This window comes from Postia placenta, assembly GCF_002117355.1.
Source record: "Postia placenta MAD-698-R-SB12 unplaced genomic scaffold POSPLAscaffold_5, whole genome shotgun sequence".
In the NCBI taxonomy this organism is placed as follows: Eukaryota; Fungi; Basidiomycota; class Agaricomycetes; order Polyporales; family Adustoporiaceae; genus Rhodonia; species Rhodonia placenta.
This window is the reverse complement of record NW_020169836.1, coordinates 1,649,976-1,666,195: the sequence shown is the minus strand read 5'-3', so window position 1 is coordinate 1,666,195 and position 16,220 is coordinate 1,649,976. Positions and strand designations below refer to the sequence as shown.

Below are 16,220 nucleotides of genomic sequence, written 5' to 3'. Positions count from 1 at the left end.
ACAACGCGGAAGACAGAATCAGCGTTTGATTTACGAGGCAGGCCAGATTCACAGCGTCGATGACTGCGGCATCGGTATAAGAGAATGCTTGATGCCTGAAGGTCCCCGGACAGTGTAGTCTCCTTGGGAGATATCGAGGTCAGCGCCGAAGCATGTCTTCAATCTGCCAACAGCCGCCGCTTAGATGCCTTCGACCTAATACTTGTATGACAAATAGATGAGGGCAGCAACCACGCGAAATTCGACCGCCTGAGCATACTTGAAGTACCTGACATGTACGAGTCACGCCGAGACAGGAGAAGGACGGCACAATGCTCACTCTGCGCCCGGGAATAGCAGCTGAAGTGAATGATAAAGATCTTCTGGCGGATCGGACAATTTGACGACAGGACAAACATCAAACTTCTGTACGGTGTCTAAAGCAGGCTGTGAACTGGCAAAGAGGTCACGAAAGACCGGGGACTGTTCTGTAAGTATCGCCTTGTACACGCGGAAGGCAATGTCGCCGGACACAAGAACGATATTGTCGTCTGTCGTCGTGTGTTACATCTGGCATACAAACCGGCAGGGTACCATCCGGCGGGTGGTGAAATCGAGCTGGTGGGGAACCAGAACAGAGTCGCTTTCTAGGTGCAGGCATGAATTTGAGAAGACGGGAAATGGGGCAGCCTCGGACTGACCGGGGTGGGAAGTTGCATTAGCACGTGATGGTGACGAAAAATGCTTCCGTTCGCGAGCGAGCTTGCCCGCTTTATGTATCTCACCTGTTACAGTCCGCGCGCACCGCTTCATCATCTACACAGCTTACACTCCACTTCGTTCTTGATGCACAATTCAAGCTGGAAGACGGGATGATTCATCATTACAATATATACGCAATAGTTCGGGGTATATAACCTCGGAAGTAAGGATGAAAGCAAGCCCATCGTCGCAGAGGAATGTGCCGCGCAGCATCGACATCACATATTGCCAAGTCGCCAACCTCCATCATCATCCATCAATCCGCCCTGGATGTGCCTTCCTCATGCTCCACCAGTGGCCCATCCTCCTCGGGCTCTTCGTACGCAGGCGGCGGCTCCTCGTGAGTGATGGCCTCCAGCCGTAACCGCTCCACCTCCGTCTGCAGCGTCTCAATTTGCCGCCGCAGGTCCGAGTCGTCGTATCGCTCGACCACAGGTACGGGGGGTGGGCGCCCGATCCCTGTCCTGCTCTGGCTGTACAGAGACGCGCTGGACGGCGCAGACTGCTGTGACTGTCGCCGCCGCAGGTCCGCGACATGCGCCTCGATGTCGCGCATCTGGCGCGAGAGCTCCTCGCGCCGCATCGCTGCCTTGCTCTGCCCACGCGGCCCTCGCGGAGACCGCGCGGAAGTCGTGCCCGCCGTGAGCACAGTCGAGGAAAGCTCCGCCGAACTTGCGGTGGTGGGGATGCTGGGCGTGTTCGTCGCGGCGAAAGACGAGGTCGCATGCGATAGCGCAGCCGCTGTGGAAAGCGGATGCCCGGAGGGTGCGGCAGCCGAGCGTAGCGTGTATTGCGTAGGGAGCATTGAGCGTGAAATGCTCAGGTCACTCGAATGCGCCTCAGGCTTCGGCTCAATCGCGTCATCGTGTGCTTCAAATGGGCGCATGCTTCTGATCCTGTCTGCGCTGCCACGGCCGTGCCGTCGTCGCCAGCAGAGGATTGCCAAGAGCGCGATGAGCAGCGCGGCAACACCACCGACCACACCGCCTACAATTGCACCGACAGCCACATGTGAAGTGGGGGTGGGACTCGACGTTGAGGAGCTTGTCGCGGAGGACGAGGCGGAGCTTGTGGCACTTCGTGTTGAGACCGCCGATGTGGTACTCGGGGTTCCAACGCTAATATCAGAATCATACCTAGAAAAAGTTCATTGTCCGAGCTCAGTTGAGGCCAACAAGGACTAAACCCACGTGTACATGGCCCAATCGAAAGCCATATAAGAGGCATTGACGTCCCGACGAGGAGTTATGATAAGTGTATGTTGCGCGTCCTCCAGCGATGTATTGCTGTATAGAGTGACATTGTATTGATAGGCGTCGGATTCACTCGGAAGATGAGAAAACGTCCCGACAGTGTGCCCGTCCAACTCGAAACTAATGTTCACAAATGTTGTCGCGTAGAGGACGTTGTTCGGTACGACGCCAAATACCCATATCGCAGTACCTGTTTTCTGCTTGGTTAGATTCGGAATTGCACATTATGGTAAGGCGTACCGTTGAAAGTGAGAGTAATATTCCTGGGCTCCGGATCCGTCGGACTCGCAGTAACATCGTGCCATGAATGGTCAAAGCAGTCGTCCACGTCTGGCTGTACATAACAGCCCGAACAAGTAGGTCCATAATTCCATGCACCCGATGCGGGCGCGTAGACGGGCTGAAGTCCTGTGACGGAGTCTCCGTTTTCGTCGTCAATAGTCCTATTCGTAAGCTTGGCAAAGGCGACATGGGCCAACAGGAGAAAACAACAGGCGGCCCGCCAGACGACTCGGTGTGCCACAACCGACATGTCGACGGAAAGGTCGCAAGTACCAAGAGTGGGAGGCGCACAGCGCGCCGCAAGCAAGGCAAGAATTCAGAGCCAAAGGAATAATGGAAATGTCAAGATCCCGCCAGTGCTCCAGGTCTAGAAGACTGACTCGCAGGGAAAGAAACTCGTAGCTCGCAAAGACCAGAAACCGCGATCCAAAGCTGGGGCAGCGACCTGATACTGCTCGCACGCTGTCATTATCTTGATGGTACTGTATATTTGACTGTGATGATCCGCCTCATTGTGTTGGACCTGTTCCTCAATTCAAATATTTACCTTTGTCTTGACACATGCTGCGTATCGCGAGAAATGGATCCACGGACAGGAGTACTAGTTACTGGTGGATTGGTAGATCGCCATTGTTGACGGCGTCAGACATGGCATCAGCAATGCTCGCGCTTGAGCGCTTGAGCGAAAGTCGTCTCACCGTGATTGATCGGTGCAATGTTGGAAAATCTGTACCCCAGCTCCCGCCTCAACCGCGATCATGGAATTATACGCGTAGCGACGAGAGCGTAACCGGACGTTGGGAAATTATCAGCGGGGAATGCAGGCCACAGTCGCCGTGACCCAGACCATGCACTATTTGATATGGCAGTGAGTTCGTCCGCGTCCAATTCGCTCCGGATCTCAGCGGTTGCATCAAAACAGTGGCTCGCACTCACGCCATGTCCGTGATGGCCGATGGGCATACAGTCTAGTGCCCTGTGGGACAATGCTAGGTTTCATATCTGTGAAGCGTACGAAGACATTGTGAGCCTCTGGCTGAATCAAGAAGAGTAATACGGTTATTTACCTCAATACGAGATGGTACTTCAGTGAGGGGTAGTTCCATACGAGCATGCAGAGCCCATTGGTAAGGGCTATTGGAGGCTCAATCACACACTCCTGATATACCGATGCTGTATGCAGTGAACGTAGACTCGTGAAATTCTTTTGTTCCGAGGCAGATCGTCTAGGCTCACCTGAAATGCGCCTTGCGGGAGTAGCCCTAACTTGTAACTGGGAAGTAGTAGCAGACCTCCCAATCATGATACATGCTCGCAATCGCTCGGCATACAGACGGCCTTCTTATAAGCCCATACAAGCCGATCCGATTATGCTCCAAGATGACAATGGCCACCCAAGTATGCCGATTGCCGCTCAAACATCATCATTATTGTAGTTATACTGATAATACATTGTCTGCCCGTGAGAATGTTGGTGCGTATTGGCCGCCGGCATAAGGAGGCATAAGGCCATAGCAGTTTTCAGAGGGTTTGCTGATGGACATGATGGATTGTTGGCGGACTAAGATCTAAATTTCACTAGAGTCAAATGTGCAAACAATATTTATAAACTGGTTGTGTACTGCGACGACCCGGGATGTTCCAAATAACGTAACCGCTCTCTCATGTCTTCTGATGAGCAGCGATGTGATCAGGTCACTTCTCATAGATTCGGAGTAGAAAAAACGCATGGATAACTATACGATTGGGTACTACATAATGGGGCATAGATGATTAGCTATAGCAAGGCATATTTCTCGTGTCCGAACTGGCCATAAGGCCACATAAATCCTGATAATCACCCTACACCCAGCATTGACCGATAACACGCAGACCTCTCGAATCCAGCTAGGATCGCATCCGTTATGATATGAGAATTAATGAAGTATAACCGATGCACCAATCGAGACGGCTAGTCCAACCAAAAAGCTTCTTCGGCAGCGGGATCCCAGCTGAAGGCTACTTTGGTAGCGGAATCCGTCCGATAGGCTTCTTCGGCAGCGGGGCCCATGCTGAAGACTTCTTCGGTATCTGAATCCATGAAAAAGGCTGCTTCGGTGGCAGAATCCATGCTGAAGGCTTCTTCGGTGGTAGAGTCCATGCTAAAGACTTCTTCGGTGGTGGAATCCATGCTGAAGACTGCTTCGGTATCGGAATCCGTGCTGCCGTCGTCCGGCATGCCTTGTAACCATTGGTCGCAGATGTCTTTGATACCAGTGAGTATGTTGATTGCTTCATATTCGATGTTGTGCTCCTTGTAGAAGGCGTCTAGAGCTGCTTCGAAGGCACCTGGCCCGCCAGCCTTCGATAGCGCCAGACCCACATTGTATGTGACGAAATGAGGAGGAACGCGGGAAAACACCCAACTCACGGTGTCGAGGGCCCTCGGAAAATCACTTTCTGCTTCTGAGCGGGGAAGGTCGCGATGGCCGATGACGCAATATTTGTAAAGAGGGCCTTGGCACACTCTAAATGGTTCGTGCAGCGGCTGGATAGCACCGTAAGCAATATACCATATCTAGGCCCTATCCCTGTACTCACCACGCCTACATTGATGGGAACAATAGATTCTGCGGGATACTCGTCGACGATTTGAGGCTCAGGCACGAAGATAATAAGCCCTTTGTCCCACAAGGAGTGGAGATCGGCCCTTACTATGTGAGGTCTGAGCCAGGGCTACGTCGACCGATTGGAATATATACACTCACGCAAGAAGAGGTTGAAAGGTGTGTCTATGTCAAAATCTTCAAGCCCCCACCATGCTGCCAGCTGCTTACGCTACATGCATGGGCGCACCCAAGTTAGGGTCGCGCGAATGCCACCGCAGACTATTGGTGACTTACCAAATCATCGTCGGTTCTTCGCGGAATGACGTGACATCCCTGAATCGACTTGTCGTCTTGATGGGTCAACAAGCACCGTGGTCCAGTAGGAGCCAATTGGGCGACTTGCGACTTGAGGGTGTTAACGTGCGCTTCACCGTTGGACTTGCGGGCCTCCGGTTTGCGGTCTGTGTCGTATACAAGACCCATAGATGTTCAAGTGAGACCGTGGCACATAACAAGGCAATGCATAACGACATACCCTTGGACCGTTCAGGCGTCCTTTGTACGCCTGTCGGCATGTTCATAGGAAGCCTACGAACGAGATAAGTGGTTGCGTTGCCACGGATCAAGTGTGTTCACTGACATATGTTCCTGGTTCCTCCTCAATTGTACCTTTCCCGGTGGTGGCGCAGTCCACTACGCGTTCAATCTCAAGAAGTTCTCCACAACGCGGGATGCGTCGACTTTGAGGTGAATTCTTTCGTAGAACTCCTGCAGACACTTCACCCACAGCTCTTTGTTCTCCATCATCTTCATGGCGGCATTCACGATCATGAAGTGTGGATGCGCGTGGGACGGCACAAATTGGAGCTTGTGGAACCCGTTGGTGAACCCTTGGCGGATTGCACGCTTTGCCCTAGAGCGTGCACCACCTGACAGGCTAGGGTGGGGAATCACACAGTATCGGTGGATCTTCTTCTTGCCAATGACCTATACGCATTGTGGCGACGATTCGCATCAGTCGTAAATGAATAGCTTGCGGCGGCCCACCTCCAAAATGTCGTGTCTTTCACCATCCTTGTATTTCTCCACATATGCGTCCACCACATCGGGCATCGGAGCAATAAGAATGTCTCCTCGATCCCACAATATATGGAGGTCGCCACGAACTGTATGCAAGTAAGCCCTCGCGTATCGACATGCCTCCGAGAACGAAGACGCACGGAAAGCCATATTGCGGCTAGAATCTACATTGAGGCCTTCTTTTTTGATGCCCCACCACCACTCCAGAGAAGTGAGCTATGCATGCGCGTATGTAGACCGTCAGATGCGCCACCTCCGCACAGGAGCCACTTCAACTTACGATACGCGCGTCTGTGGCGCGTGGCAAAACATGGCACTGTTGCACTGACTTGTCCTTTAAGCCTGATATAATACAGGCACCTCCGTTCCGGGACGCCTTGACCGCTCGCCGTCGTGCACCGTTTGTAATGTCGGACTTGCGACTCACTCTCCGTTTTGGAGTCTTCGGAGTGTCATTGACCGGCGTGCCTTCCCTAGACGGCCTATAATCGCTTCCGTCGTCTGATATTTCCCTTTTCCGTTTCCCATACGCAGGCTTGGGTTCGGACTCGGGCTGGGAGCCACTGACGCTGCCCTCGTCGTAATCAACTGTGGCCGGGCCACAGTCAGGGCAAAGCGGTCAACGGTAGCGACGAGGAGCCGTACCTGGATCCAAGTCTTTGAGTCTATCAGATCGTCTCAATTCCAAGCTGTGAACCATGGCTAGGGGATTTTCGGAGATGAGGTGAGGGGCGAAGGTGAAGGTGAAGGAAGAGGCTGCGAGAGTGTGTGGCTCGAGCGGCTTTTGCTGAGTTCATATTATGTTGCAAAGCGCGTGACCACAGGCCACAGAGACCATTGTATTCCAATTTGGATATTGCAGCCATCGTCGACGCGGGTCAGTGACTGGCGACCTCCCGCATATTACCTAATCTGCATGGTCTGTGCGAGGTGTGTTCTGGAGTCGTGACATCAGATGCACCGTCTGAGGCGCGGAAACCGTGCCCCGCTGACCGGGGAGACACACTGTAAAGGTCACATAAAGAGGCGCGCTTGTCATTTGCTGAATCGGAACTGCACGGTCAGTCTGCGGAAGATTTGACGAAAAGGAACGAAACTCACTCAGGACATGTTACTGGCGCGAAGCATTCCTGGGTGAGACGTTTGTGTCTGTCCGCCTCAAAAATCCATGTCCTCACCGCAAAATGACGACCCGAGTGACAATGTATGGAACTGCTCAGAGAGGAGTAGATCATGACATCGACGACAAAGCTACAGTTATTGACTCGTTGAGAAAGCTGGAATTGGCACGGTACGCCGCCCTTGACTGCCGAGGGCTACAAATATCTCCCACACAGAATCATGCATATAGGAGGCTTGTACCTACATCATGTACGAACTGCAAGCCTCATAATGAAACAGATCCAAATGGATTCTGATGACGAGCATGAGAGGTCACATGCGAATGTCCTCACACTGTCAACATTTGACGTAGCGACGCGCTGTCCACTGAGTATTCGTCCCAAGGTGCTGCGTAAAAGTATATGATGAAGAAGCGGCAATTGCAGCACTTTGCGACACTCTCAGTCGAGGTGAATGTACCTGTAGAGGACATTCTGCATCATATGGACAACATAGTCTCAGAATAGAGGGACGGTGACGCAGTGTCCCGTAATGGAGAATACATACATCTCTGCAGCAGTCAAGTATGAGCATTTACGAAGAACAAACCAGACGGCATAGACAAAACGAACGCACCCGACATGCATGCCAACTGTGCGGTCCTCACAGCGCACACCGGAAGCTCGAAACGTTTTCCAGCATGTCATGCGAAGCAATCAAAGATGCTAAGTTCTGTGTCTCACAAGACTAAGCGGGCTCACAAGGCTCACAAAGACCTACTTATACGACCGCATAGAGGTTGTGTGCGGACCCGGATAAGCCCAAATGCACTGAGGACTAATTGACTGTACGACTGACTGATCGACCGGTGTCGGGGATCTCCGAAAGTCTGACTAAGCACCCGCTAAGGGCACTGGTGGCGCACGCTGTTCGCGCTACACCATCGTCACTACCTCGCTGAACTCGCGATACAGTCGACACAAAAATGAATGGTCTTTACATCCTTATTCCTGACACGTCTCATATGCTCGCTGCTGAGCATCCCCCACGCGATATAAGTACTCCCGCGCTTTCGGACGACACTGGTAGCTCCTCTTCACGCGAAAGCTCTCGACCCGCTACACCCACTTCTGGAGTCAGTCGTGCACCATCTATATCTTTTGATGACTATTCTAAGCATACACACGCTGGCGAAGTTACGGACATCAAGATTGTCGAAGCAGACGCGAACTCCCCGCTACCAGAAGACATCACCCATCCGCTGAAACGGAGACGGTTGACGGACACAAGGGCTGATGAAGTCCGCGCAGAGAGAGCGCTGCTGCCTAATGTCTGGAGCGACCCAACTAGGGCAGATGACGGCGCGCTCTTCGGTCTTGGCCATACACCCATCAGCGACTGCACGAGTGTCGGGGACGTCGAGCCCGATGCAGTGGACCCGTCATTAGAATACGTCTCCCGTCCATTGAAACGGAAGCGAAGCGCGGACACAAGCACCTATGACATTCGCGCAAAGAGGGTGCGGACGTCTGGCACTTCGAACGACGCAACCAAGGCCGAGGACCGCGCTTGTTTCGGTCTTGGGCATATACCCATCCACGACTACACGAAGATCAGGGTCGTCGAACCGGACGCGGATCCCCCGGTCGCCGCCGGTATTGACATACACGTTCCACTTGACGCTATCGCTCGCCCCCCGAAGCGAAAACGGTGTGCTAACACGACGGCCGATGAGGTCCGTGTCAAGAGAAGGCGGTTGTCTGATAGTCCGAGCGACGCGTCAAAGCTTAAAGACGGTATTCCTTTCGGACCTCACCCTAGGTGCATGATCACGGGCTGCGTGTCCGCTGAGGTGGAAGCGTGCTATATCCTGCCTCCCGACACGCCCCAACCGTTGGTGAGTAGTGTAATTACCACTTCGGCCTCGTAGCTGACAAGGCAGCTGTGTAGGGTGACCGCACAATGCCCCGTGTGCCTACTGAATCTAATGCCGTTCATTGTAGCACTTCTGAAAACATCATATTCCGTGCGTACTTCCTCATATCCCGCTCGTTTTCCCTCCTCTTACAACCCGCATGCAGTTCGACGCGACCTCCGTATAGTATGGGAGACGAACCACCTATTGATGATACCCCATCCTGATCATATAGACCACCCTGATACCCGCCCTGTATGTATGGTACGTCCTTTCAGATGGTCGCCGTGCTCACAGTCAAGTAGTTCTACACATACCACGTCATCGCAGAGGATGAGCAGCCTTCAAACTCGGGCACCCCCCAGGATCATACCATTATACCTCTAGCTACGACCGCTGATTGCTCGTATCGCTCGCTGGGGTGGCACGAGCTGAGTGCTAATCTGCATCTGATGACAATTCGAGTGGGTCGTGTATTCATCAAGCGACCGCTCCACTACGAGCATGCTTTATCTAATAACCTTCTTGTGCATATACCCACTATCGCCCTTGTCCACCCAGATGCACTCGAGCCGGTCTCCCCCCACATTGAAGGAGAATCGCCAGTCGAAGGCATCCCCCGTCTGCCGAAGCGAAAACGGAGCCCGGAGACAGATATCGATGAGGTCCCTGTCAAGAGGATGCGCACGTCCGTCACTGGATGCAACGCGTCCAACATCAAGGACGCCGTTCGTTTTGGACCCCACCCGCGGTGCATGATCACCGGCTGCGTATCTGCTGATGTAGAGGGGTGCTATATCTGGCCTCTAGACATGCCTCAGCGATTGGTGAGTGTATGGCTGTAATTTTGGATTGTGTGACTGACAACGTGAATCGGAAGTTCGACACCTTGATAACCCGCATGCGTGGCAACTACAACACTCTGCGTTGTCATGCACCTGGCAATATCATATTTCGTGCGCAACTTTCACGCTTGACCCGTCGTTTGTCGCCTCACATACTGTGCGTAGTTCGACGCGACCTCCGAGAGCTGTGGGAGACAAACCGTTTGTTGATGATACCCCATCCTGTTCATTTGAAGAGTCTTAAAAAATATTGCACCGTATGTATTAATATGCCCTCTTGGCCAATCGTTGTGCTTACGGTGACGCAGGCGTACAAGTATTGCGTCATCGCAGAGGACGAGCACCCTCCAGACTCATGTGCGACCATGGGTAACCCCATCACGCCTGCCGTCATGGCGGCCCCTTGCTCATATCGGTCGCTCGGGTGGCATAAATTCAAAGCCGACCTCCGTCTGATGGTATTTCGAGCGGGACAGAAATTGAGCAAGCGACCATTCCACTACCAGCGTATCTTGCGGCAGCTGCTGCCCCACAAGGAGATTAATCATACACACACCATAGTCTCCCGGTATTCGTCATGGACGGTCCCCCTGAATTTGGAGAGAGTACGCGGCAGGCGGTTGTGGGCCACAGGAGAGCTCACACCCTTCCCTGATGGATATTTCCGCAGCCCCAGGAAGCAATATTGCCCTCCCCTGTCGGATGATGACACTGCCCGCTTGCCTTGCCCACTTCGGCCAATTGTCTCAGGGATAAAGAGGAAGCGTTCTGGTGACGCCAGGGCGGACAGTGAGGTCTACACCACGGAAGAAAATGTTCAACAGAAAGTCAGCATTTGTCTGTGGCGTCGGTATTGCGATCAAGCTCGAGACGAGTGGACGATGGGACCGCCCGCGGAACCTGAGGACGCAGATTTGCTCGCTTATCGACAGGAGGAAGCTGGAGATATGCTGCCTGCTGCGCAACGACCTTGGTTTGCGGAATGGCATTCTTCAAAGTACGCTCTCTTGTAGATCTGCAGGTGAAAATACAACTGACGCCATCTTGTCCAAATCTGAATGTTCCAGATATGGTCCCAAGTTTTGACACCTAGCCATATACCCCATCTTACCGCGTTTTCCACGCGCTCGCCAGGTCATAAATATTCAGAATGGTCTGTTGAACAGTCGAACCTCATCGACCCGCCATCGCGACTGGACTTTCTGTCATCACGTTGATTCACAGGCGGCGATGGACTGATACTGACACCCCCGACCCGCGCGGATGAGCTAGATATGCTGCGGAACCATGCGTGGCGATTGTCGCCAAGGGCCGGGATGTACAGTTGTACTGAAGAGCATTGCGCTGCCCTGGACCCCTCAATTTCAGTCGGGCTATCGGCTGTATCTCAGAGTTTCCTTCCGGCCGCTGCGGTAACTATATGCGTGGTCCTTGCGAGACGCCAAACAGCGTCTACCAGCCGCCGGTGCGTACTATCTTACTTCCATAGAAAATTCGGTATGTTCAATGTGTTTCTCGTCTCGTTCCCTTCACTGATGTTTGACACACAGGTTCTGATCTTCCAAGTAACGATTCCCTCACAACATAGCTGAACGCGGTTTAACCGCCAGACGTCAAGATTTGCTGAACCTTTCAAATCCGGGAGTGCCTAGCACACTCGAGGAGAATGTGCCGTGCTGCTTCACAAATGCTCGCAGCATGATGACATCCTCCGAACGTGTGAGACAATATACCGGTATGTATCCCCGACAGCGCTTCGATGCCGGCCACTGACTCAAGGGCAGTCTAGACCCTACGTAGACCAGCCCTTGGGCATCGGCTCTTCGTATGGTAATCTGCTATCTGTGGAATATGGAAACTGCAAGCATGTGCCACCGATGGCGATCGTTCCCGCAAATCGCCTTCTCCGACTCTCCATTCCGCAACTACCACCAGTAGACTCTAATCTTCGGACCAAATCGTAATGTTTCCTCTCTCGTACTGATCAGGCATAGCAGCTGATACCACTTGGCAGAAGTCGTGGCCATTACAATCCAACTTTCTCTGCGCCTGTCAATCTGACGTCGGAGTAATGATACGTTCCCTCATATGCGTCAATACTTCACCTCACACGAAGTTTAGGATTTATCGCTGCAATACCCAAACCATATTTTGTGTGGTCAGCACAATCCGTTAGTTTTCCTTAGCCATGTATGATTCGACTCATCCTGTTGACCGCCTCAGATACCTCCTCGTCTTATCGTTAGCAGTTGCATCTGCTCATCAGTCGTAGGATGCCGCAAAGATCAGGTAAGAGATGTATCTGATGGGTTGCACACGCGTTTCCTGACTCAGTTCCACCGCTAGATCAGAGTATGCTATGAGAATGGAAACAGCACAACCCCGCGCGGCAGCTCAGTCGAACTGTGGCGCTGCACTTATATACCCGCTTTTAGGCGACCACCACTGAGTGCGGGGATTTCAGTCGAACCTGTAGTTCATCCTCACCGCTGGCGTGGAAACTACTCTATACGAAGGCAATGCTGTGAGTTGATTCCTTGACCACAGACTACAGACCGCTGATGCTGTTTGTAAGACTATCTCCTTCATTTTGGCGTCCTCTCAATCGTAAGTCCAGATCTACATTATAACCTCGAGGTTCGATTTATCTCGTGGTCAGACAGGTAGACCCTCTTTGGACACAGTCCAGGGATGAATGGTTCCAGACACCATCAGTGATTGGTCTGTCGACGAACGGCGCGCCCGTGTACACAAGTATTCTGGCACTGTCGCGAAGAGACATAGGACCTCCGCAAGGTCGAGGAAACCCACACGTCTCTGCATGATCAGATGATTGCATTGTACCCCATCGCTTCCTCGCTGGATCGGCTGAATGATGGCACTGCCGCGCTCTCGCTCGGCCTCGTACTCCAAATAGCTCACTCACTGAGCTCAGGAATGGCTCACGAGCAGTCCAAGTGAAACGACTTCGCGGTCCATATGCTGAGATTTCCGCGTGGACCCCACCACGGAGGATTGGCGCGATTCGCACCCAGGACCGGTAGTACACCCGCCCAAGATGCGGTCCGGCTTGCTTGAGCTCACGTTTCCTAGCCTTCTGCAAAGTCCCTCAAACAGTTTGTATTCTAATATGAGTCTTTGAGCAGAGCGGCGTCAGATTATTTTGGAGTGCGTGCAAGGTGAACCTCAAGGCGGGCGAAGTCTGGGTGGCAACCGTCGAGTGGAATTTGTATAATATAGTTGATTATGAACAAACTATGTTTGGCACCAGGTTCCTAACCTTCCCTTCCTCCGGTTGGTGGGACCTTTCGACAATAACGAGCTGCAGCACCAAGTCCTAGCCAGCCACAATCGGCATTATCTGACACACATTGCATGCTCCGATCGTATTCAAACCTAGCACTATTCGCCCCCACCTCCCTATGGCGGCTGACAGAAAACATGGGCGAGCAATGGAGCCCTGGTGCAAGCTGTCTGGGTATTATCGCGACAGGGACTGATCTGCTCCACCAGAGACTGCTCTGCTGCAAAGAAAGGGTATGGTGGATAGGATATTCTAGGCACTCGTTTATAACATGTCTCTTACTAGATCCACCGTGTCCACCACACAACACGACACTGGATTTCTCACTCAACAACAATATCTGTCTCACAAGCTTTCTAATGATAACGGACAAGCGTGTAAGTGCGTCCGCACGCCCTGCATGGGTACACACGCCTCGGGATCGGCGGGATGTTGTCGCTGCTGAAGCATGCGGTCAGGAACGAGCTTGCAAGCTGGGGCGCAATAGTACTAGCCGCAGGCCTCTGGCCCCCCTCATACATCAGGAAAGAGGTTTACTAGTGTATCAGGCTGCCTCTTAGCTAGCGCTACATAGCTGTGATAGTAGCGCCCGCATCTTTATAGCACTACATAGCCTATATAGCACTAGCTAGACTGCTGCTAGTGCTAGCCACCACTACATATTTGTACCTATGTACTATGTAGCAGTAATAGGATAGTGCCATGTTTTCATGACTATATAGTAATTTATAGTGCAATAGTTTACTAGTCTTGCTAGCTCTGATCATTCAGCTCATTTCGACCATGCCTTTGACTCTACATCGGCTTTTTGTATTTCTGCAACAGTATTACACCTAAACATGACTATATACAATGCTGAAATATTCCTGGTAGGGCCTATTAGTGGCTGATATTTTGGACCATCTAAGTGCTGGCCTAGCACTCGAAGTGTATCAGATGTACAAGTAATTGGCTTGAATAGATTAAAATGTACGTAGTATAGTACTGTGCTGCCTTTCCCAAAGTGTACACAATATAGCTGTAGCTACCTCATAGTCAAAAAGTCATGTATACTCACCCAGGGGTTGAGGTAGTATTGTTGCAACTTAGGGTCAAGCAACAGGGGAAAGTCAAACAAAGCGCTGGGGGCGTTCAACTGGATCTTACTGAAGCAATGGTGAGCAAAGCTCAAATCTAAGGCTAGGGACAAGGTAATATATTAGTTAGGTAAAGAAAAGGAATACAACTGGAGGCTTACTGACCTAGGGACAAGAGGTCGAAACTGAGGTCCCTAGGGCAGCAGAGGCGGGCTTATATACAGGAGAGAATAAGGGCAGGCTGTGCGCACTGGTCCGTGCGCAGCTGGTCCATGCACAGCTTGCTGACACGGCCATGGGGGCCAGTGAGTCAGAGAGGCTGTGTCAGCAGAGCCCGAGCTGTGCTGCGCACTGCCGCCCCATCTAATCTAATCGTACAGTAGATATGATGTGTCCGTATCAGGCAAGTAGTACAGAGGTTGCGGGTTCGAGCCCATGAAAAGGAAAAAATTAAAAAAAACGGCTAGACGCCGTACCAACTCGTGACATGGTGGCTCCACTGTCCACCATTGCAACTATATCTTTGTGCCATCTTTCTCCTTTGAGGCGCACTGGGATGTGGAAATGCTGGGACCCATGGTCCAACTCGTAAACATTCGCAGTCACCAATACATTGTACAAATTGTTATTATGAGGTCCGACATGTGTGGCATGAAGCGCGGACCGGATCAAAAAGACTCTTCTTTGAGCGCCCGATAATGCTCGAGCTTCTCGCGCATCAACTTCACCTGTGCCATCAAGTCTGCCAGCTCCGATGGTGCTGAAGCGGTACTTGTACTTGCCGAGGGTGAAGTGATGGGGGCGCTTGTCACTGCCTGGGTGGATCCTGAGGCAACCGTAGCCCGTGCGTCAGCGCGTTTTGTGTAAGCTTTGTCCTTATAGTTGTGGCACTCGAAGCGTTGGTACCCTTGCTTCCTACAGCCAAAGCAACTGCCAGGGAAGTCTCTGTCACGAGTTGGTACGGCGCCTAGCCGTTTTTTAATTTTTTCCTTTTCGCGGGCTCGAACCCGCGACCTCTGTACTACTTGCCCGATACGGACACATCATTATCTACTGTACGATCAGATTAGATAGGACGGCAGTGCACGGCACAGCTCGGGCCCCGCTGACGCAGCCGCTCTGACTCACCGGCCCCCGGGGCCGCGTCGGCATGCTGCGCACAGACCAGCTGCGCACGGACCAACGTGCACAGCCTGCCCTAAATCTTCCCATGTATATAAACCAGCCTCTGCTGCCCTAGGGACCTCAGTTTCGACCTCTTGTCCCTAGGTCAGTAAGCCCTCCTGTACTTACTTCTTTTACTTACTAACTAATACATTCTTGTCCCTAGCCTTAGGTTTGAGCCTCGCTCACCATCGCTTCGGTAAGAACTAGTCGGACGCCCCTCGCTTCCAGATATTCCCCTGTCGCTCGACCTCAAGTCGCGACATTAGGTCGAAACTCCCCAAGCAACCGGCGTTCTCTCGGAACCCCACACTCACTTTTCCTTTCCCATAGGTCGGGTGGTGCGCACCCATACGGTACACTACGATACGTAGATAGCCTACTATACATCGCCAACACTAGAGAAACGAACTCTTCAGTACCTGCGCTTCAGTGAGCGGTACTTGTCCTCACGGACGCGTAGCCTTGGTTCCTGCTGCATAATAGTCAAAAGCAGTATTGGGCCCTACGTGAACTGCGAATCTCAGTGTCATCTCGGGCGCCGTAGGTGTAAGCTAGAGTAACACGGCCTTTTGTAGTACGCGCACCTTCCCGTCCTCCCCCCCATCCAACGTGGCTGCCTGTCAAGGCCAAGTTCACGCATTCGACTCTCAGGACCTTATCGACGTCTACATCCCAGACGGTCCTGAGACTATCATCTACCGTTGCGAGCAGCAACCGTGCCCGAACCGAACCCCCCGATCGATCCCAGAAGACTATCCGCGCTACAAAGCGATCCGACGAGCGCAACACCCGCTCGGACCCCGAAGCACCCTTGCATCTCGATCTGCCTCGCGGCACTCTCGCCCTGTCTCCCCTAGCTCCCGCCTCC

At 52.5% G+C, this 16,220-nt stretch overlaps 5 protein-coding genes across 5 annotated transcripts in view; 1 reads left to right on the top strand and 4 right to left on the bottom strand.

Moving 5' to 3' along the window:
• Positions 1-997: 997 nt before the first annotated feature.
• On the bottom strand, positions 998-2,526 carry POSPLADRAFT_1139596 (hypothetical protein; the record flags this gene model as incomplete). The annotated part of the gene is made up of 3 exons (XM_024485064.1): positions 998-1,728; positions 2,068-2,184; positions 2,235-2,526. 3 exons carry the CDS (start codon positions 2,524-2,526, stop codon positions 998-1,000), a joined length of 1,140 nt encoding a protein of 379 aa, XP_024340394.1.
• A 1,701-nt stretch (positions 2,527-4,227) lies between these two features.
• On the bottom strand, positions 4,228-6,644 carry POSPLADRAFT_1140206 (hypothetical protein; the record flags this gene model as incomplete). The annotated part of the gene is made up of 9 exons (XM_024485143.1): positions 4,228-4,803; positions 4,857-4,969; positions 5,024-5,093; positions 5,159-5,325; positions 5,400-5,452; positions 5,562-5,851; positions 5,912-6,160; positions 6,225-6,532; positions 6,590-6,644. 9 exons carry the CDS (start codon positions 6,642-6,644, stop codon positions 4,228-4,230), a joined length of 1,881 nt encoding a protein of 626 aa, XP_024340393.1.
• A 1,386-nt stretch (positions 6,645-8,030) lies between these two features.
• POSPLADRAFT_1139247 (hypothetical protein) lies at positions 8,031-12,630 on the top strand (the record flags this gene model as incomplete). Its single annotated transcript, XM_024485012.1, has 12 exons — positions 8,031-8,942; positions 8,996-9,071; positions 9,127-9,224; positions 9,266-9,787; positions 10,114-10,802; positions 11,174-11,270; positions 11,503-11,540; positions 11,595-11,635; positions 12,078-12,094; positions 12,241-12,329; positions 12,353-12,412; positions 12,465-12,630. The coding sequence occupies 12 exons, from the start codon at positions 8,031-8,033 to the stop codon at positions 12,628-12,630; spliced, it is 2,805 nt and encodes a 934-aa protein (XP_024340392.1).
• A 106-nt stretch (positions 12,631-12,736) lies between these two features.
• Positions 12,737-12,910, bottom strand: POSPLADRAFT_1139345 (hypothetical protein; the record flags this gene model as incomplete). The annotated part of the gene is made up of 1 exon (XM_024485020.1): positions 12,737-12,910. A coding segment is annotated over one exon (174 nt), but the record flags the coding sequence as incomplete, so codon positions are not given.
• Positions 12,911-15,251: 2,341 nt separating this feature from the next.
• POSPLADRAFT_1140189 (hypothetical protein) overlaps positions 15,252-16,220 on the bottom strand; it is a gene marked incomplete at both ends in the record, with an annotated part of 1,647 nt that continues 678 nt past the window's right edge. The window contains one exon of the mRNA XM_024485141.1: positions 15,252-15,383. Within this exon, the coding sequence (XP_024340390.1) occupies positions 15,252-15,383 (132 nt within the window). The remainder of the gene's footprint in view (positions 15,384-16,220) is intronic.